General features: G+C 42.1%; 5 protein-coding genes across 6 annotated transcripts; 3 read left to right on the top strand and 2 right to left on the bottom strand.

Moving 5' to 3' along the window:
• The first annotated feature begins 243 nt into the window (after positions 1-243).
• LOC125977277 (cytokine-inducible SH2-containing protein) lies at positions 244-2501 on the top strand. Its single transcript, XM_049733623.2, has 3 exons — positions 244-441; positions 886-1023; positions 1234-2501. Exons 2-3 carry the CDS (start codon positions 888-890, stop codon positions 1749-1751), a joined length of 654 nt encoding a protein of 217 aa, XP_049589580.1. The 5' UTR covers positions 244-441; positions 886-887; the 3' UTR covers positions 1752-2501.
• Positions 2502-3412: 911 nt separating this feature from the next.
• On the top strand, positions 3413-6006 carry LOC125977282 (rho-related GTP-binding protein RhoA-B). The gene is made up of 5 exons (XM_049733627.2): positions 3413-3572; positions 4551-4708; positions 4832-4952; positions 5041-5171; positions 5297-6006. Exons 2-5 carry the CDS (start codon positions 4553-4555, stop codon positions 5468-5470), a joined length of 582 nt encoding a protein of 193 aa, XP_049589584.1. The 5' UTR covers positions 3413-3572; positions 4551-4552; the 3' UTR covers positions 5471-6006.
• A 76-nt stretch (positions 6007-6082) lies between these two features.
• Positions 6083-9386, bottom strand: LOC125977258 (transmembrane protein 43). Its single transcript, XM_049733600.1, has 12 exons — positions 9249-9386; positions 8973-9113; positions 8315-8449; positions 8027-8121; positions 7878-7927; positions 7577-7646; positions 7435-7505; positions 7209-7336; positions 7078-7128; positions 6900-7001; positions 6711-6828; positions 6083-6623 (listed from the first exon to the last, which is right to left on the bottom strand). The coding sequence occupies exons 1-12, from the start codon at positions 9264-9266 to the stop codon at positions 6421-6423; spliced, it is 1182 nt and encodes a 393-aa protein (XP_049589557.1). The 5' UTR covers positions 9267-9386; the 3' UTR covers positions 6083-6420.
• A 2529-nt stretch (positions 9387-11915) lies between these two features.
• ndufaf3 (NADH:ubiquinone oxidoreductase complex assembly factor) lies at positions 11916-13740 on the bottom strand. Of its 2 annotated transcripts, none has more exons than XM_049733628.2 (5): positions 13362-13740; positions 12777-12972; positions 12623-12701; positions 12458-12558; positions 11916-12296 (listed from the first exon to the last, which is right to left on the bottom strand). In XM_049733628.2, the coding sequence occupies exons 1-5, from the start codon at positions 13448-13450 to the stop codon at positions 12189-12191; spliced, it is 573 nt and encodes a 190-aa protein (XP_049589585.1). In that variant the 5' UTR covers positions 13451-13740; the 3' UTR covers positions 11916-12188. The 2 variants fall into 2 exon arrangements, with proteins under 2 accessions (XP_049589585.1, XP_049589586.1); XM_049733629.2 differs by having other exon boundaries at positions 12635-12701.
• A 44-nt stretch (positions 13741-13784) lies between these two features.
• On the top strand, positions 13785-21103 carry nckipsd (NCK interacting protein with SH3 domain). The gene is made up of 13 exons (XM_049733577.2): positions 13785-14108; positions 15107-15219; positions 15634-15838; positions 16123-16198; positions 16443-16942; positions 17502-17672; positions 18274-18360; positions 18445-18583; positions 18660-18740; positions 18904-19032; positions 19159-19248; positions 19323-19495; positions 19740-21103. Exons 1-13 carry the CDS (start codon positions 13938-13940, stop codon positions 19962-19964), a joined length of 2160 nt encoding a protein of 719 aa, XP_049589534.1. The 5' UTR covers positions 13785-13937; the 3' UTR covers positions 19965-21103.
• The last annotated feature ends 287 nt before the right edge of the window (positions 21104-21390 follow it).

Here is a 21390-nt window from a genome sequence, read left to right as displayed (position 1 = left end):
TGCATTATAATATTTTATGTTGAACCTCGGCTTGAAGACATTTTCCGGGACCAGACTTCTTTCATTTTCACTTGTGGAATCTGATTCGTTATCGTGCAAATTTGACAGCTAAAGAAACTGTCAAGTTAAACTGTCGAGTTAGAAAAAACAGTAAATACTAAAGGGTCCTGATTGTCTTTTTTTTTTTTTAAACGCAAAATAATTGCGTCAATGTTTTACTTTGAAGAGTGCAAGAAGTGCAGCTAAGGCAGCGTTACAGTAAATCGCGTGTCAGCTGCACTGAAACGCAAAACCTTTCTGGCAAACAAGATTCCTGGAACCTCTGCGAGTTTGACGCAAACTCACTTGTTTTCTGGGTCCGAGCTTCAGTGAAATTAGGATCCGTACGGGCGATTTCGCTGGATTTTACGTTCAATCTTTTTAATTGAATTGTGATCAAAGGTGAGCGTATCGCCAAGAAATACATGTTAATGGTTTTTCTTGTTTATGTTCAAGTCGTTGTTGGTGTTTGTGAGACGTGGATCGTTGTTATCGCACTATATTCTCTGGTGATTTTCATGTGTGCTGATTTTATTGTTATTGATAACAATTGTGGTGCTTAACCTGTATAATTTAAATTTAAATAATGAATTGAATTATGTCATGACCTCATTTGAAGTTGCCTATACACAGTAGCGCGATTGTTTCTGAACTTTTCTTGAACCAAGGCATATATTTTACACGATTAAAAATCGCATGATACACTACCAATATGAAAATGTGTCTACATTACTTGCAGTAAATTAAGTGAAATTGGATGATATCCCCCCAGTACACGAAATGATCTGTGACGGCATTCTGTCAGGGAGCGGTTTCTTATCCTAACATGTACGTGTGTCCTGTCAGACATGGTTTCCCCGGCTGTGACCACAACCCATCATGTGGACCCGGGTCCGTGCAGCACATATCCACCCCAGACCGCCTGCGATCAAGATGAGGATCTGTCCTGCATCGCCACCACCTTCCAATATTTACAAACCTCAGGTGCTTTGGGCATTACGGTGCATTTAAATCTCTATTTCTATCATAAAGCAGTGATTTGGTATACAGGCAATATGTCATAATTTCTTAACTTGAAGTTGAATTACCTCAGTTTTCTACACATTTTTATGTCGTCATTTACAACAGCATTAAAATATGTTTAAGAAATAATATGATTAATGCCTACTTTTAAATACAACGTTGTCATTGCAGGCTGGTATTGGGGTTCCATCTCAGCAAGTCAAGCTCGGGAAAAACTCCTGGCAAAGTCTGAAGGTACGTTCCTGGTGCGGGACAGCAGTCACCCTCAGTACATGGTGGCGCTGTCAGTGATGACCCACTGTGGTCCGACCAGTGTCCGAATACAATACAAGAACGGTTCTTTCTGGCTGGACTCTCTCAGTCCCGAACTGCCTCACCTGCAGTCCTTCCCCGACGTAGTCAGTCTCGTCCAGCGCTACATTAGCTTGGGACACACGCCGCAAGGCCGGACGGCGTCTTCTGAGAACAATCACCTCTCCAAAATATCCCCTGATCACCTCCAGTTCTCCCCTGCCAAGGACAGCGGCGTGATCCTGAGGCTGTCGCGTCCCCTTCACAAACCAGAGACATTCCCGCCATTGCAGCACCTAGCACGCCTCATCATCAACAGAAATACAAACTGCCCCCAGCAGCTGCCCCTCCCCAAGCCTCTTCTGAACTACTTGCACGACTACCCTTTCCACATATGAGGGTCTCTGAGACAGGTATATGGGCGGGATCAGCAACTAAGCATGTGTTGAGCGATTCGCGGAATGTGGGATCATGGAAAATTTGTGTCCTCCACAATGGCCTTATGACACACAAGGCTTCTGTTTTCATCCTCCTCAGGCTTAGTGTTTTCCAAAAATTCAATTTTGATGACTGTAAAGAGTGATCGTCATACTGTACAGTGTTTGAAGAGGAAATAAAGGAGCTTCTGTATTCATCATGTGAGAGGTATGTCTTGAAGGAAATGAAAAAAAAAGATTGCTCATGCAGAAAAACTTCCTTTATTCATTCTTTTTACATTTTAAAAACGGCTCATTTCAGACTTTAATCCTAATTGATCCTTCTAGCATAATTTAATTTTTCCATCTAGTGTTGTTTTATTTTTTTTTGTCAAAATGTAATTGATCCGTGTAGCATAATTTAATTTTTCCCATCTACTGTTGTTTTATTTTTTTTGTCAAAATGTAAAAAAATATAAAAATGACTAATCTAAGCAGGACCATCCAGGCTATGATTTACTGCAGAAGTTAAATAAACCTGTATGTAGAAGTTCTTCTTTTTCTGGCATTGCTATTTTTTTTTTAAATAATCAAATGTACTTTGTCATATAAAACCGAAATGATTGAAAAGCACATTTATCATGATGCCAAATTTATATTTTTTATGTATTACTTTGAATTCTTGCACAAAGAACAATGTTTCAATAGTTAAATGTTATGCTTGAACAACAAGATGTGTCAAAAATGTGTGTAAAATCATATTCACAGTGCAAATTCAAATCACTATGAATCTGGGAGCGTATTTGGGACTCTGCCAATCATCTTAAAAGTGAAACATTGTGATTTTATATTTCTTGAAACTACCATTTAATTGGAACTGGCAGAAAACAAAGCCATCGTGAGGTCATCACTGTTTGTACGAAATGAGACTCACATGCTCCGAGATTTCTTAGAATTACTATAGGCCTCCGTGTTGCACATGTTTTTCCTTTTCCCCCGCTGTTGAACTGCAGCAGAGTGAGGAAATTGCTGATGTGTGTGTGTGTTAGCGTTCTAAGTGGTAAAACTGAGCAGTTCTGAGAAAGCCTCTTAGCGGGATTAGTTATGAGCACACGGCTCGCTTCGCCAGCTGTGAACAAGCCATGACCTGGCTCGGCCCCAAACAAATTTAAATCACCTCACACACCACGACGAAATAATCGTCTTACAAACATGTTGTAATTGCAATTGTGTCAGTAAAAAAAATATCAAATATCAGAAAAAGACAAAAAGCAATTTAGGGAAACTAATAAACGGAAGACAAAATAAAACACACTTTCAAACCATTTCCGTATTTTGAAAAATATAGATTATAATGTAGAGTGAATACATTTTAGACAACTCAAAAATCTTTTACAAAGTAGTCAGACTACCAAAGGACAGCAAAAATGTTCCTGTGCCAGGAGGAAGCAAATTTCTCGAGAGGGCTATTCTCAGCAAGCTCTGCAGGAGCCTGCATAACAAATCCTCATCGTTAAATCAAGTGTACTGATGGAAGTAAACATCTCAAAGTTGCAAAACAGTGGATCGGCGATATTATTACAAACTATCTTGGATTTATATTGTGACAGCACATCCTGGAGGCCCCAAACAATGTTGTGTTGGATCATCAGCTCATCCTGTCGTGTGCTCTCCCCTCCCTTCCCTTCCCCATCCCCACCGCCTCACTTCCCTTCTCTTCATCCTCCAGCGGCGCACTCAGCGACGGAGGCCAACAAAGCACAACTCGGAAATCATTTGGATACATTTGAAAACAATCACTGGGTAAGCATGTCTCAACTAGAAAACGATCGATGCAGTATTTTCCGAATGATGTATTGTTATCCATCCGGTCGCCGATGTTGCGTAAAGTTGTGTTTGCTGCCCTTTACTCGGCTGCTAATATTAGCCGAAAAGCTAACAGACCCGTTAAGTCCCATTGACTTCCGTTATGCTAAGCTAAGCAACTAGCCACCTAGCTCCTCTCGCACTGAAAAACTATTTTTGACCTGTTATTTTTTTAAATGAATCATTGCGGGAACATTATTTCAAGAACGTTGCTCTTTTCCCCCTCAAACGGCTTAACGATTAAACATAAGCGTGTTTTTCTTGAATCCAGCGTCGATCCTTTAGTAAACATAACAACTTCCTCCTTTAGTCAAATAAGGCCCGCTGGGATACTAAACGGCACTTAAACGCCAAATATTTTCTTTCATTCTTCGTTTTACGTCACAGTAATTGTGCTTTTAAATGTGATTTGGAGTTCTCTGAATGCTTAATTTCCTAAGCTAGCTGCCGGGGTCGGCGAAGGAAAGGAAATAATGTTAGAAGATGGTTTGAATTCCTTTATAGCAAACCGAAAATGTCTGTTGACATTCTCTACTAGACTTTAATACATCTAGCTACCATGTGGTAAATACTTGTTGATGGTTACCAATAGAAAACTAAGTCAACTTGAAGCTTGCTGTTGGGCTGCTAAAAACAACTAAACATCATTGCACAATTTAGTTATCTGTAGTGAATGGCATCGCACAGCAATCGATGGCCAATCAAAATGCCACGTTATGATCTTTTGCAACAAAATCAATGCATTAGATTCAGCCAACACCACCTCGCCGTAGCAAGGTACACATTTGCTGAAAAAGTCACCTGTTTGCATTTTGGTTCAATAAAAGAAAAATGTAGGCGGCACTTTTTTCATTAAGTTTGCTCGTGAATTTTTTTTGTCCACTCTGGTTTAACACTCACACCTCTCATCTGCAGCTATGGCGGCAATCAGGAAAAAGTTGGTCATAGTGGGAGATGGTGCATGTGGAAAGACCTGCCTGCTGATTGTGTTCAGCAAGGACCAGTTTCCCGAGGTTTACGTGCCCACTGTGTTTGAGAACTACGTGGCAGACATTGAAGTGGACAGCAAACAGGTATGGAGCCTTTCGCTCTTGTGTTGTGGAATTGTATAAAATGTGTCTCTGTTTAGATATGTTGGAATTTTGATTTTGAAAATATATTTTGGCCACATGGTGAATTTGGGATTCTTTTGGCAGGTGGAGTTAGCGCTGTGGGACACAGCAGGTCAGGAAGACTACGACCGACTGCGCCCACTTTCTTATCCAGACACCGATGTCATTCTTATGTGCTTCTCCATCGACAGTCCCGACAGTCTCGGTAAGTCAGTGATGGTGCAAATGCCTCATGTTTTCTTTCGCAGTCATGTACTGGATCACGTCTTGTGTTCTTTCTTTTTTTTTTTCAGAGAACATCCCAGAGAAGTGGACTCCAGAGGTGAAACACTTCTGCCCCAACGTTCCCATTATTCTGGTGGGAAACAAAAAGGACCTGCGCAACGATGAGCACACCCGCAGGGAGCTCGCCAAAATGAAGCAGGTAAATGTCTGCCAAGGTGAAGTGGCACCCAAGTCGAGCGGAAGGAGGATGTCTGGGGCAATTTAGTATCAGCTTTATTCTTAAACTGTGTACATGTTTTATAAATATCCACTATTCCCCCCCAGGAACCCGTGAAGCAGGAGGACGGACGGGACATGGCCAACAGGATCGGTGCCTTTGGATACATGGAGTGCTCAGCCAAAACAAAGGATGGTGTGAGGGAAGTATTTGAGATGGCCACCAGGGCGGCACTACAGGCCCGGCGAGGGAAGAAGAGCAATAAATGCACCCTCCTGTGAAAACGGCTGACACGGAACTGCTTCCAGTTTGGGGGGAAAAAGAAGCAGAGGGTAAAAAACATCCCCCCGCCCTTCCAAAAAAAAAAAAAAAAAACACCCACACAAGACTGTTCTCTCACCAGTTTTTACAAAAACTGCAAGGCTTTTACTTGTTTTTTTTTCTTGTCTTAAGATGAAGTAGGCTCTGTCAGTATTGGAAATCTTTTTTTGTATTAAAGCATCAGTCAATCAGCCATAACGAAACCTCCAGTATCAGCACGTAGTGTCATGAGAAGTCAGCAAACCTGCCAACTCCAGTCAAGTGCTGAAGCCCTGCCTGCTGACCCAACGAATGTTTCCACAGCTAACTAGGGTAAGAGTACCTGATCACTGTGACTTCTTCGACAAGCTAACACACATGCCAAGTCAACGTTTTGTTTGGTGCGCTCCATTGACGTGCATCGTGACAAACTTACACGATATGAGACTGGAAACTCAATTTTGTTAACACGCAAATGGAAACTTAGTGTTTTGTGTAATAAATTACTTTGTAAGAATCTGGCTTTTAGCCATTGATTTGAAGTGCTGATTGGACACAAAAAAAAAAAATTAATAGCATTTTGAAAGATTCGATAACATTGTACAAAGGTTCCTCTTCTGTGAGCCTTTGGGATTTATTTATTAATCTTCAAGTAGAATCCAACGCAACATAGAAATATGTAGAAACAACAAGCACTTGTATCATATGTACAAAATTCTTTTCGGGAGCGGGGTCCAAAGAAAGTTTTTCAGTGATGTTTATACCAGAGAGTGAAGTATGGGGGGGAAAAATGAACACAAAGAACAAAACAATGCAATTAAAATAACATCAAATTAGCTGGTTTAGAATAATGCAAGTATGGATGTTTGGCTTAACTGCAGATTTTATCCAGCATCGAGAACTATCTCACCGCTCACATCCAGTTTCTCAGTCACTGATGCTTTTTGGCTGGGAGTCGTGAGCGTGCAAGCAACACAGGAAGAAGAGCCAAAGCCCCCAGAGCGAGCGCCATCAAGGGCCTGTTAAAGAACCACCCGGCTGCGATGGTGAGGAGAGAGAGCGAGGAGGACATGCACAAGGCGAAGATCTTCAGCCCAACAGAAACGAGGTCTCTCAGGATAGGAACCCAGTCCACTGTGGGCACACATCAATGCGACATTAAAAGGGCCAGCTTACATCTCTGGACCACCGCCTTGGAGTATTGTGTGAGCGAGGGTTTACCCAATGTGTAGATGATGCGCATGGTCAGCTGAATGGCGAGAAACATAAGAGCCCATCCCGCAGCTCGGAGACCCCACGTCTTCATGCTGTTATGCTGCTGCTCCTTAGCAAACACCTCCTGCACATCACATGCAGAACACATCAGAATCCAAGCAGAAATTACTTGAAAAATGTCCAAGTCTAGCAAACCTCTGCTGAGAGCTCCTCCAGATACAAGATCTCCAGAACATCTCCTGACTTAGTTTTGAAGGCCAACAGCTTGTCCCCACTCTGCTTGGCCACAATGCTGACCTGGAAATTATTTTTGTCTTTTTTGAGTCCATTCACCTGCACTTCTACTTTCCATTTTGACTTGTTCAGAACTCACAGTTTCCCCAGTGAGTCCCGCGAAGGAGAATCTCACGCGGACATCTCCAACCTACCAAAGTGTACAAATGATGAACTTGAAGAAAAACTGTGTGAAGAGCATTTGCCAGGTGTTGCCTTCAAGGTGCTCACCTCTGGCCTCTTTGGCTGCTGAGTGTGATAGAAATAATCATCACTGATGGTGAGGAAAGGGTCCGAGTCAGGAGACGTGAAATCCTTCAGGCTCAGCGTCCTGAAGTTATTAATTTGTTCCACCAGTCCTGGGAAGGAGCAGATGATGAGTCGTCATCCAACCATGTGACCACAATCATGTCAATTTTATTCCCGCTCTGTGTTGATGCTGCTTCTGACTGATTACCATTTGACAGAGTGAAAGGGCCGACCTGCACTTGAGGAGCTACGACTGTCACGCTCTCAACCGCCATGGCACTGAAATGCAGGGATTATATTCAACAAATCTTGTGATATGGAATATTTATTATAACAGAAGGATGAGGCACCTTGGGTTCTGATGACCAATTTCTTTGTCAAAATGGCGACTGTTGATCAGCTCTGATTTCCACTCGGTGTCTACGGAAAGGAAATGGTTAGATCCAAAAATATATGGACAATGATGCCTTTATGGAGCACTACAGCAGGTATGTAAAAAAAGAAACAAATATAAATAAATTAATTAAAAATAGATAAGATTTAAGAGGGGTTTAAGATTTAATCACTTATCATTAGGGTGGCAGGGTCCTAAAAATGTATTATTATCCAAATACTTCTGCTGCACACTTAACTGTATTTCCAAGTACTTACTGTAGGTGTATGTAGTCTCGGTTTTGGTACTTCCGTTCTCTTCATAGTTCCTAATATGAATCATACAAGGAAGCAGACGGATTACTACTCTGTATTGAAGACAAGAAATGTTGAGGCCACACCCTAGGAAACATGCTGACAAGACTCACTTGCTCTCCTGGTACTCCACCCACTGATACATCTCCACCTGCCGCTTTAACTTTACAGCCTGCACTTCGACTCTGTAGTTGGGGTCATGTAAAGGCTGACCATTCAAACACACAATATAACATAATTTACAATTTTGCACAAACAAGGTAGTACCCCACTAATCCTAAAATATATTAAATTACTGTTAAGACACTGTAACAAGATGCATGAGATACTTGACTTGTTGTCCCTCATTATGAGACTCAGTGGCCTAAGTGATGTTGGAGTAGTAGCGGAGTACGGTTTACCTTAGAGGTCTGCAAAGGTGCAGACAGATGAACCAAGCTTTTGTCGTTCTGCGGGTCAAGGCTGGCAAAAGTGTCCAGTGACACGACCTGAGCGAGTCCTTCATCCAGGGAGGACGCAGTCTGCACAGCCCGTCCCTGAAGGTAAGAACAAACAGCCATCCATTTTTCCTATATTGTTCTACACACCAGTGGTCACTAACCCAACCCTAGCCCTAAATCTAGCCCTAACCCGAGCTCTAATCCTAACCCTAGCTCTAATCCCTAACCCCAACCCTAACTCCAGCCCTAACCCTAACTCCAGCCCTAACCTCAACCCAAACCCTAGCTCTAACCCTAATCCTAGCTCTAACCCTAACCCTAGCTCTAACCATAGCTCTAACCCTGACTCCAGCCCTAGCCCTTGGGAGGTGTATGGTTTTATAGGGCAGTACTGTATGGTTTTATAGGGCAGTACATGAGCAACTGTGTTGCAAATTTTTCCATGATAAAATAATTGAGATTCGACTGGGATTTGGACTCAGGTCGCTGAGGTAAGAGTGCAGAACACTAACCACTACACTATGGAACCCTCGCTTAAGACACATGAAAGGTACGTATATGGTTTTATTGAGCACAAGCGAATATACACAATGCATTATCACCCATGTGTGATTCTCACCTCATTGGTAAAGAGAATATATATAGAGAGGAAAAACAGTCCAACGCCAACAAACGTTCCTCCTGCAGTGTCACTTAATCGTTGCAGGAATCCTGGGTTGGTCTCACTCCTTACACGCTTATGTGAGTCTTTACCTGAAAACTGAAAAACTTTCTTCATAATGACAGCAAGCTCGGATGTTAAGAAAATGCTAATTCCAATTTAACTACCGTATGGTAAACAGTCATTATTGATAGATAAATAAAGATCAAAAGTGTGTCAGTGTGAAGAACTTACTGTTGGTGCCGAAGACATTTTTGTGACAGTATAGCAAAAAGCTGCGAATGATCACAAAGCAGGCGGAAGCAACAAACTTCAAATACCAATGACACTAGTGTTGGCTCGTAAGTGAACGATTCGTTCAAAAGAACGGATCATTTCAGTGAACGAGAGTGAACGAATCACTTCCTACCATGATTCGTTCTTTTTTCAGTTCATATGACTTCAACCAGTAGGTGTCGGTAATGCCCATTGAAGCTGGTGCCACCTCGCCGTAAAACAAAACGAAGAAGAAAATGACCACTCACTGAAACACCACTTCTTTTATGCACGTTTTCTCCACGCTAACGGCTAACTTTATTGAACGAAGGGATGCGCCGTTATGAAACAACGGGTAGATTACGCTTCTCTTTGGGTAATCTTGATTTTATAACATTTATAGCAGTTTTTAAATAATGTGAATGCATATACACGCCTAAATATTGTTATCCAATATATCTACTGCAATTTCTCATTAGATTGCTGGTTTGAAATGTACTTTTAATATCATTATTTTTAATAAACATTTATGTTAAAACTTGTCTGGTGTTTTATTCCTTGTTTTTATATTCGCCAGTTAAAACATAAAAATCAGACATTTGGTTAGCTGCGTTATATGACAATGTGTATGTAAATCTACTGCAATTTCACTTTAGATTGCTGGTTTGAAATTTACTTTTATTATTATTATTATTTTAATAAACATTAAAAACCTTTTAAAACTTGTCTGGTGTTTTATTCCTTGTTTTTATGTTTTTTGGGCATTAAACAAAAATTTGACATTTGGTTAACTGCTTTATATGACAATATGTATATGTGTTTTACGTTGTGTAATATGTGTTGGTGTCCCCCAAAATAAAGAGCAAGTAGTCAAATACACATTCTTGACACGCACAAAAAAATGCATAAAGTTATTTGGTACACTTGAAAATGGTGGTGTACTTACTGTAGTGTCTGTGTGACGTCACAGATCAAGGAGGTGGGGGTGAGGGCGGGTGTGGCACTATTCACTTTCAGTTCAGTTTTGGCCATGATTTTTCCCTAATGAACTGGCCTGTTATTTGGTACACATGAAAATGGTGGTGTACCTAATGGAGTGTCCAAGTGACGTCACGGATCAAACAGCCAATCAGAAAGTGGGGGTGAGGGCGGGTGTGGCACTTTTCACTTAAACCAGGGGTGCCGACCTCCAGTCCTCGAAGGGCTGCGTTCCAACATGTTTTCCAAGTGACCCTCGTTAAGCGCAGGTGCGTGAAAACTTTTAGCCACTTTCACGTTCAAAAGGAGCTAAAAGTTTTCACGCACCTGCACTTAACGAGGGAATCACTCGGACACTCCATTAGGTACACCGCCATTTTCAAGTGTACCTAATAACAGGCCACTTTATTAGGGAAATATCATGGTCAAAGGTCACAGGTGTCAAGCTCTAGTCCTCGGGGCCGCGTTCCAACATGTTTTCCAAGTGACCCTCGTTAAGTGCAGGTGCGTGAAAACTTTTAGCCACTTTCACGTTCAAAAGGAGCTAAAACTTTTCACGCACCTGCACTTAACGAGGGAATCACACGGACACTCCATTAGGTACACCGCCATTTTCAAGTGTACCTAATAACAGGCCACTTTATTATCTTGGAAAACATGTTGGAACGCGGCCCCGAGGACTAGCGCTTGACACCTGTGAACTTTGACCGTGATATTTCCCTAATAAAGTGGCCTGTTAGGTACACTTGAAATGGTTGTGCACCTACTGGAGTGTCCAAGTGACGTCACAGATCAACCAGCCAATCAGAAAGTGAGGAAGTGCGGGCAGGTGTGGCACTTTTTGCTTGGGGATGGGGCCACCTAATGTATTTACACATAAATACATGCATTTGTTTACATATGCCTATGCATACAAAGCGAGGTTCCAACTTCAAAAGTTGGATGCTCACACCTGGGATCGAACCAAGGTCGTACCTTGCGGGACTCCATGTCTCTAACCATTCGGCTATTTCGAACTGGCATTACTGGGCCATCTGCACTGTTTTGTATTAGTGATGTGCATTCCAGTTTAAAATGAACTGAATCTTTAGAATAGGTTCATTCAAAAGATTTGTTCAAAAGAATCGTTCACCGAATCGTTTGCTACACTTTCTTATTTATTCATTCATTTATTTATTTTTACCTCATGTAGTGTACTTATAGAAGTGTCCATGAGGCGTGTGTGTGTGTGTGTGTGGGGGGGGGGAACGATATGTTTGAACAAATCTTTTGAGTGAACCGATTCTAAAGATTCAGTTCACTTAAAAGAACTGGAATGCACATCACTAACGTAGTTCGACTGCTTCTTCTTATTTTGAACGGCGTTTGGAAACCAGCAACAAAAATACATTACTGCCACCTAGTGGACTAGGTTAGTATAAATCTTCAAGTGAAAATTAAAGGATGTCCCCCCAAGTCCGTACAATGATGGCAGTTAGTGCGGATATGAACTAATGATCAGAGATGTTTAAAGTTATGACTCATTTGGAAATTGAATTAATAGCCCGAGTTATATTTTTGTTATGTGTAGAATGAATAAATGAATGAATGGGACCCCTTCCGATGCTTATAAGGCACTATAAAAATATTAACAACACTCTAGATTCTCATTGTCACACACACAGCATGTTTACATACATAATTTATAAACATAACATATGGTTTATGTACAAGCAAAAAGTTACACATAATGCCAGTAGTGGTTTCTTGCAAATGTTCAACCGACCAAGTTTTTTTCAAGCGGTGTCATTTCAGTTCATCCTTTTTTTTTTTTTTTTTTTTATCTTCAGATGACGGCTATCTGGTGACTTTTCCTTTACAAATCTTGGTGACTCAAGTATGACACATGTTGAAGAGGTTTCATGAATCTCCAATGTCCAACTGCTCTTCACGAAAGGCTAACTAGTCCTTCTTCACCTCCAGTGCTGTGCTAGTGGACGGAGGGATAAGACCGGCGGCTGCTATCCTGTTTTCACTTATCAGGAAATTAAAAGTGGCACAAGCATTGGGCTGAAAAACAAAACAGCAGGGATGGAAAGATTATTTGGTTACAAAATCTACTAATGTCTATCCACAACCTCCCCCCTACACACATCTTAACTTCCTATATATGGTGACAAGAATTTCTTCCTAACCCTAAAGGACACCAGCACTGCTGTGCCAATCTTTACCGTGTCTTGCACCTCCACAGCGATGCCTTTGCGCTTAAGGAGAGCCAGAACGGACGGATGAATACGCTCGAGTCGTGCACCCGTGCCCAGGACAAGAATCTCTACAAAAGTAAAATAGGACACATGATGGCACAGCCTTTTAGGAGAACTTGGTAAGTAACAAACCTGAATTGTTACCTATGTGGGGTACAATCATGTGGAAAAGTGATACACTTTCTTCTGTGATATCTTTAGAATTCCCAACCTGTAAATGATTAAATATTGTTCATATTGATCATATTAGATATATTTAACAAAGAGCGAAGTGATTTTAGTTCACCTTCCACTGCAGGATGGAAGGAGGGAGCACTGCGCAGGGGCCAAACACTTTGTTGCCATCAATGTTGAATCCTTGGGGGCTATAGCTGTAGATCATGATGCCGCTTCCTGGCTCCCTCTTCATAACCGACACTGTGGTACGCTGATACATCTCGTCATCACTCGGGCCCAAACGATGACCCCGGGACAGAAATGGACTGCAAGAAACGTGGCGACAACAGCCAAATTCCATATATCAGAACAATGCTGTAATGACGTTCCATCAGTCGCTACTTTGGGTCTATTGCAGAAAAAAATGCTCTGGATTGAATGCACTCATTTAATTTAATTAGCACGATAAAAAAATAAAAAAAATAGGATTTTAGAACAACTTTCAGAAACAAATGAGGGTTTTTTGTTACCCTAAAATCGCCAAATATATAAATATATATGTTGGGTTTTGTTTTATCATTGTTGCTCATTGGGAAGTTTTATAACAACGTGAGAAGGTTCCGTAGCGGTATAACAAAATGACCTCGTTGAGCTAATTCTTCCTCCCGTGTGCCTTAAAAGCTTGATGAAAAAGTTTGAATAAATACCGTTGTACCTGAGGAAACCCGGTTTTGTTCTGCAGGACAAGATTAACCTTGGTGATGATCTCTGAAGGAGGATTTTGGCACACACCACACCGGCCATGTTGACAGCAGTGGGGGACGATAATCAGTGTGGGACCGTGGCGCAGATCTGTTCCAGTATTGTGTAAGGGAAACTAATCGATCAATTCACGTTTATCAATGACGCTTTCAGCTATAAAGAACAGTCATATAATATGGATTTCGTTTTTAATAATATAAGGACGATGTACATTGATATGTGTATGATGGACTGATGTCCACAAATAAAACAATTCAAAAGACGAATATGTCTTCTTTTGACTAGTAGGACTAGGGGCGTTTCTTATCTCAACAGCACCCTCTAGCGACATTGAACGGTAACAGTCTCAGGTCAGGTGATCAGATCTGAGCTGCATTGTAAATAGACAGAAGGGACCCACCGGGGCAATGCTTCCTTCATAGCCTCTTTAAAAACACTCCCCAAAGGTCACTTATTCCCCCTCAGGGACTTGTTATCGCCACACTAAAGGCTTCCCCTTCTGCTCGGCTTCCTTTTGTGGCTGATCAACATGTACCGCTCCCTATACGCCTTCCGATCAGCGGAGCCCAACTCGCTGCACTTCGCGGCCGGAGAGAGCTTCCTAATCCTGGAGAGGAGCAACAAACACTGGTGGTTGGGCTCACGCTGCAGCTCGGGGGAGACCGGCTATATCCCCTCCTCGTACATCGAAAAGGTTCAGGTAAATCCTCCGTCCCCATCGTCAGGAGAAATCTGGTGAATGAAGAAAAGATGCCCCGGCGTACTGGATCGTTCCTGGGAGGGGTTGGGATGCATCGGGACTACTTTTTGAGGCGGCTATGGTCATAAATGCGCAGTAAAAATTTAAATGGTTATACATCTGCCGATTACAAATAAATATCACTCCAAGAGTACAAAATTTGAAATAAAGTGTAGGTAGACGCGCAGTATTGTTTAGAGACTAGTAGGTAATATGCATGTATAGGTAATAAATGGTGGAATTAATTGGAAACATGTAATATTTGTAAAATGTAGGCAAATATGTCAATCTTTTGCTGTGCTTCTTGCCATTATTATTGATGCACCTATTAGATACCACAAGTCTGCTTTAAAATTGGTTGCATTTAAAAGTGCCACAAAATATAATTAAACAACTGAAAACAAAGAGTTAGAAAAGATTAAGAACTTTTAAGAACTACTGTTTGTTTCCTCTCACCCCAAGTCAACTGGGATCGGCTCCAGCTCAGCCGCACCTCTAACAGGGCAAGGACTGTAAAAAAATGGATGACTGTAACATTTAATTCATCATTCCATCTGTATATCTCAGTCGAGTAGCCTCCTTTTCCTAATTTTTCATGTTTTCCATGCAATCGGTCCCTCCCACATGTGCGGTGGGTGTTCCAGGGATGCACTCATCAGTGAACGAGTCCCGGCATGTGACCTGCGCCACTCAGGAATGAATGCTTCCGCCACATTGGCTTCAATGAGCTCCAACTGGGAGTCTTGCTGAGCATGTGTGACCCAGGCTGAAAGGCTGCTTTTTGTTAGATAACCGACCCAGTTTCTCTTTCCTCCAGTCTCAGACAAACTCACACATGCACAGTATATAGCCATCGGCAATAATTTTGCTCCGTTGTGTTTAAAGTTTTATGCAAGCATGAGTAAATATTTAATTCCTACAGCTCCTCATTTTCTTTGCTTTTTCTTTCTGTTGACCAGGCTCCAGAGCAGGATGAAGTGTTGCAGTCCATTGACAGAGCCATTGAAGGTATCCACAATGTTGCCTTAAAGAATGGAGGCAAATATAATCTGGAACAGCGGGATGTTCTCCAGTGAGTAGAAATTTCCATTTCCTTCCGTTGCATGCGCTTGTTGAGAAATAGGACGTCCGGACATGCCAAAATGTCAAGGAAAGAAACTGAGAATGTGACATCACTAAAAAAAAAAGCAACAGGTTAAGGATAAGGTCAATTTGCTTATTCTTAAAATACATTTCTAATGAGAAATAATGTGAACTGAAATAATCCCTTCCAGTATTGACCCTTTAGTCCATAGTACAAAAGTGGCTCTAAAAAGTCTACACACCCCTGCTCAAGGTTTTTGCGACATTAAAAATAAGACCCAAGATAAAATATTTCACTCCATTGATGTGACTTATAACCTGTTGAACTCAATTGAAAACGAAAACATATCTTTTAGAGAGAGGGGTAGTACAAATAAACGAATGTGCACATCTTCTGTTGTAGAAAGTTGATCCATCACAGAAAGGAGACGCTTGCACGGCGGAGCATATCAGGACACTCGCAAGGTCTCCCAGCATCCAACAGTGAAATCTCTCTCAGCCAAACTCCTCCGCTGCCCAATGGCCTTCATCGAGACCACGGAAGACAGGGAGGTGTCCCCTTATCGGGAAGCATGGACAACATGCGTGGAGATCCGGGTTTCTATCAGGTGACATGAAGTTGCTGTTTTGTTATGGTTGCTCTTTCACAAAAGCGGATGTTGACATCATGTTACAATGTTTCTGGAGAATTACAAAAAAACAGCATATTAAACAAACAACAGGAGTACTAGTCGATATCAACATGCAATACTTGATTTCAAATAATCCCTTGTGCACAATTCTGAGGAAATCACAATGTCCCATCATTACCTGGTTCAATGTATTTGCAACCATGTTTGTTTAAATATATTACTGAATTCCCACTTTTGTGTTTGTTCATCCCTCCATGCAGGTGCCCCCGCAGCCTCGCCGCGCGGCTCCAATCACGCCGCCCCCTCCTGAGAAACAACGCAACAGCCGGCGTCCAGGTCAGTAGGCGGTGGCATGGCGATCGTATTAGAATAATCAGGATGAGTCCTGCTGAAATTTTTTTAAAATAAATGCAGGACATTTGCTGTATAATTTGAGATGTAGTTTTATACATGTAAAATGCTCTTACCACATTTTTATTATTTATTTTTATTATTTTATGATATATTTTTTCTTATATTTATTTATATTGATTGTACTGTTGCTTAATTGGAGCTAGCTCTCTCTCGCCTTTTTCTGCAGAGCCAGACATCCCTTCCAGATTGACTTCTCTCCCGCCGTCCCCGGTCCCATCCCTTACAATCAGCAGCACCTCTTTAGAGTCTGCGTCGTCCTCCGACGTCAGCCTCCCAAGTGTTTCCAGCACACCACCTCCCCCTATACCGTCCCGCGTCAAGCCCGCCGCAGCTCCATCCGAGCCCACTGCTCAGTCAGCCCCGGCCAAGAAGAGCCTGGCCCCGCAGCCCCCACAGACCCCGCAGACCCCCGTAACAGAGGAAGAGGCTCCGGAGAGCGAGTGGCCGGTCGCCCCGCCGCCGATGGACGAAAACAGCCCCGCTTCCGCCGAGCCGGTTCCCCCGACCATCGGTGCCGAGCTGATCGAACTGGTGCGGAAGAACACGGGCTTAAGTTACGAGCTGTCACGAGTGGCCGTCGGGGTGGTGGTGGGCCACCTGCAGACCACCCTGCCTCATTCCTCCTCCGCCCTGGAACATGTTCTCCTGTCGCTGGTGGAGAGCAAGGTTAGACTTGTTTTCTTTGCGCCACGTGCGCTCAAAAGAGAATGCCGCGGCTGTTTAGAATGTCAGCTGAAGCTGCTTTTAGCTGTGAGAATGTCGGGGGGGCGTTTATCATGTCACTCACTCGTTTCCTGTGTCGAACTTGATACATGAAACGCTTGACCTCCGCCAAGGCTTAAACATTTGTCACCTGTGGTTCCAAGGGAACAAGATGTTACGAGATCGTACATATCCACAACACATTACAACTCGATCTTATGACATTTGATATCTAAACATATTAAGAATATATTTACTTTAGCCATACGAATCTGAGTTGTTCTTTGCAGATGATAAAGAATATATGCAGTTTAGTATCGTTATATTTTCTGTCTACATGTGTTGCCCCAACATTTGGATTCAAGTATCTCATCATTTCATCACTACTTTTTGTTCTCTGGTGATTTACGTTGTTTGTTAGCATTAAGCTAAATGGACATTGAAAAGCCAATGTTAGGTTGTTATAACCACACAACATGCAGTTGATATCCACATCATGGGACCATATCTGATATCCGTGCAGGATCTCGGTGCTGCCCTGCCACGAGGTCAGCAGTGTCACGACGAGCAGCGGCTGGAAGTCATCTTCGGGGACTTGACCCGCCACCGGGATGACTCCCAGCAACGCAGTTGGGCGCTCCATGAAGACCACGCCCTCATTGCGTGCTACCTCGAGGAGCTCCTCAAGATACTGGTAAAACGGATGAACAAAACTAATAATCTAACTAATGATAATTTCAATAACCAATTTATTTTTGGTGATTATTTTTTTTATTCATTGATTAATCTGTAATCGGTAATATATATTTTATAAAACCGCTTCTTAAAAAACAGAAAATTATTTCAAATTGACCGAGCAGAGTTGGTGTTTTCCTGGTGAAGTGTAGTGCCCCCCGGCAAAGCTAGTTCACTGTTGACACAATTATTATTCCTCGCACAGCGTAATGAAAGAGTTTCAGTCGGATGAATATATAATCCGCAAACAGCACTCCGATCCAGATCCTGCCGGAAATACCAGACATGTCTGATGGGATCAGACAGGCCAGTTTACAGATCCGACCATGTTATTAAAGCCTGACTCAGTCAACTTGACAGCCTGCCAAATCTTTTACGTTGGCATTTTCCCTACCGACTAAAACCCACAATCAAGCTGGGCCGCTCAGATGAGCTTTTCATGCACCCAAAGATCTCCTGGTGTGTTCAGGGACGGCATCCAGGGAACAGATTACAGAGGAAAGGGAAGAAAGGGCTATCTATTATTGTTGATACAAATAAGATTTGTGTCTGTTTTTTAGACTGATGCAGATCCTGAAGTGTGTAAGAGGATGTGCAAGTCCGACAATTATGAGAATGTGCTCTCCCTGGTTTCCTATTATCAGATGGTAAGGATACCGTTTTAAAGATCATCTTTGAGAACCATGAGTGAAAAATTGGTCGTCACGGTCGCTATCACATGACCCGTGCAGGAGCTTCGTGTGTCTTTACGGCTGCTGCTGCTCAAAGTGTTTGGCGCCATGTGTAGCTTGGATGCTTCTCTTATCTCCACCCTCCTCAACTCCATCCTCCCTATGGAACTCGCCAGGGACTTACAAACCGACACGCAAGGTGGGTGATTCTTTTTTTGGTGATTTGTTGGATCCGCATATTCATAGCTCTTGTGTGTTGTCTGTTTGTTGCTCAGAGCACCAGAAGATGTGTTACACAGCCTTGGTACTCACTATGATTTTCTCAATGGGGGAACAGGTGCCATATCACCACTATGGTAAGACTCTTGGTAATGAATAAATGACAAGAAGATTATTTAGTATTTACTGTGTCCCCGTATTTACAATACCATAGCATTGGTCACATACAAAGTTAAAAATGTATCGTACATGCCTGCTGTCATTTTGACATGGTCCTCTCCTCTCCCTCACCGCATTCAGAACACTTAAACGGCGACTTTGTTCTGTTCCTGCTGGATGTGGTGGAGGACGGACATCCCTCCGACCCAACCGAGCAGCTGCCCGATCTCTTCCTCAACCTGCTGCTGGCCTTCAACCTGCACCACACAGGTGACCGTGAAACACAATGCTCAGTGGATGAGTTCACACCGTTTACATACTATCACGTCACACAGATCAGAGGTTTACCTCTCGACTTTACTCTGACTCATTTCCCGGCATGTCTTTGTCACGCAGCGCCGAGCAACAACATCATCATGCAGCAGCTGAGGAAGAAGAACGTCAAGATTCTGACTGAGAAAGTGCTGCTGCTTCTCAACCGAGGAGGTGCCTGATTGTTGCACACGCATCCGTCCTCCTGTCTTACGCATCTCCGTCACTGTATGTTCACTCCTCCGCAGACGACCCCGTGTGTATGTTCAAGCACTTGCCGCCCGCACCGCACGCCGTGCTCAAGTTCCTGCAGGATGTTTTAGCCAGTCGAGAGACGGCGGATATCTTTTATCGTACTGACATGATGGTGATGATTGACATAGCGGTGCGGCAGATCTCTGACCTTTCACCTGGAGACAAGGTGAGCAAGGGAATCACTTATGCTTAGGATCACTTTGATGATTACCTGGCCTGCTAGTATCAAAATTAGTTATAGGAAGATGAAGCTTCAAATTTGCTTCATGAACCAGTTTTTATACTTTTTGACTCCACTAGATGGCACTGTTGGGTTAAATGAAGGGGTTTAAGAAATGGTATTTCCCTGTAAAAAATTCCATGTAAATAGTTTCCACTACTTTTCTCTTCTTCACTATCTCCATCCAAAGCTCCGCATGGAGTACCTCTCCCTCATGCACTCCATCATGCGCTCGACGGATTACCTGGAGCACCAGCACCGGCTCTCAGACCTGCAGGGGGCGTTGCAAAGGATTCTCAGGGAGGAGGAAGACCCCGGGGAAGATGAAGGGAGCGCGACGGCCAAACAGATGGATAAGCTTATTGTGCAGCAGATCTACAAGGAGTTCCCGCAGATCAGCATGGGTCAATACTGACCATAGCAGTATCACCAGGGCTGCCGCCAAAAGTCAAGTACTACATTCTAGGGCCCTATTCAGTATCACGCATATCACACACTGTAGTCCACTGCAGAGAGGTGCGGTAGAGAAAAATGATGCCCTGAATGCAGAGAGACGCAATCACTTATATGCCAGTGTTTCCTTGGACTTGTTGTCCACTGCTGCAGCATGCATGGGATGTGGTAGAATTGATATATTTTCTTTGAGAATGGTGTGTTTTGATGATTGAATGAGGGGAAAAACATGACAAATGCACAAAAACAGCGAGGTCAGAGCTTGAGATACCGAAATAGAGGCCAAAATAACATGCTGTTTGACTTATAAGCAATAATTAGCCTCAATAAATGCATAGTTTTCTTCTATTAACGTATCAGAAAAAAAGTAGGTCATTCGAACCAAAATGCACTCAAGTTTCAACCAGTTGCAATAGTGCCATGTAATTACAATGTGCTAAGAGCAGTATTTTCCTTACAACATAGTATATCTATAGTCTATTAAAACTGACTGCATACTTTGCCCAACCCAACCCCAAGGCACATCATTATTTCAAACGCCATTGAAATAAAGAAGAACAGGATAAACAGGTTGAGTGCTCTTAACAAATTTGCTTTTAGCAAAGTAACTTGTCTTGTGTGCTGATTTATACAAAGCTTCTCGAGCATCAGGGTCAGTGACTTCATAGCTTAAGAAAATACAGCGTATTAATCCACAATGCAATTCACCTGCAATGGAGCTTTGTAGCTTTAGCTGATGTTCTGCAGTTATTGTCTTGAGAAAACGCTGCTGCGTTTCATTTAGTATCTACTGAAATTCATATCTAATAATTTAACAGAAAGAAATATTCTTGATTTATTTACATTGTGTTGTCATTGGTTGTGTCCTCTCATATTACATGTTAATAGATGTCTGTGACATGGTTTATTTGCCTGGAAATATCTCTTAAACGCTAAACATAATCCTGAAGTGATGATATCTGATATTTTTTTGTATTGTGTTCCGAGATCTGTTCATCAGTTGTGTGTTTGTTTACAGCCATCGTGAGAGAGAACATCTCCCCTTCCTTAACTAAAATATCATTCTAAAAGAAACTAATAAAGTTATTTTTAAAAGTGAAAGTTGTTGGAATAGTCTTGTTTTTTTAAAAAAAAAAATACATCCATAAAGGTCTAATGTTCTAATTTAAGATATATAGTTTAAATCACAAACATGAACAACAATAAGAATTGGGGTGTAAAAAATAGATTTGTTTTCGTGGCCTCATTTAGAAATCCCTATAATAATTTGCAATAGGCCTACAATCATTTTAATAGTAATAATTACAGTATTGCATTCTATTTGCATTCCTTTGGTTACTGAATGAAATAATAATTTATTCACATTTAAAAATTGAAGAAATTAATAA

The sequence above is a fragment of the Syngnathus scovelli genome, chromosome 11 (genome assembly GCF_024217435.2).
Source record: "Syngnathus scovelli strain Florida chromosome 11, RoL_Ssco_1.2, whole genome shotgun sequence".
Lineage (NCBI taxonomy): Eukaryota > Metazoa > Chordata > Actinopteri > Syngnathiformes > Syngnathidae > Syngnathus > Syngnathus scovelli.
This window is presented reverse-complemented; position numbering and strand designations above follow the sequence as displayed.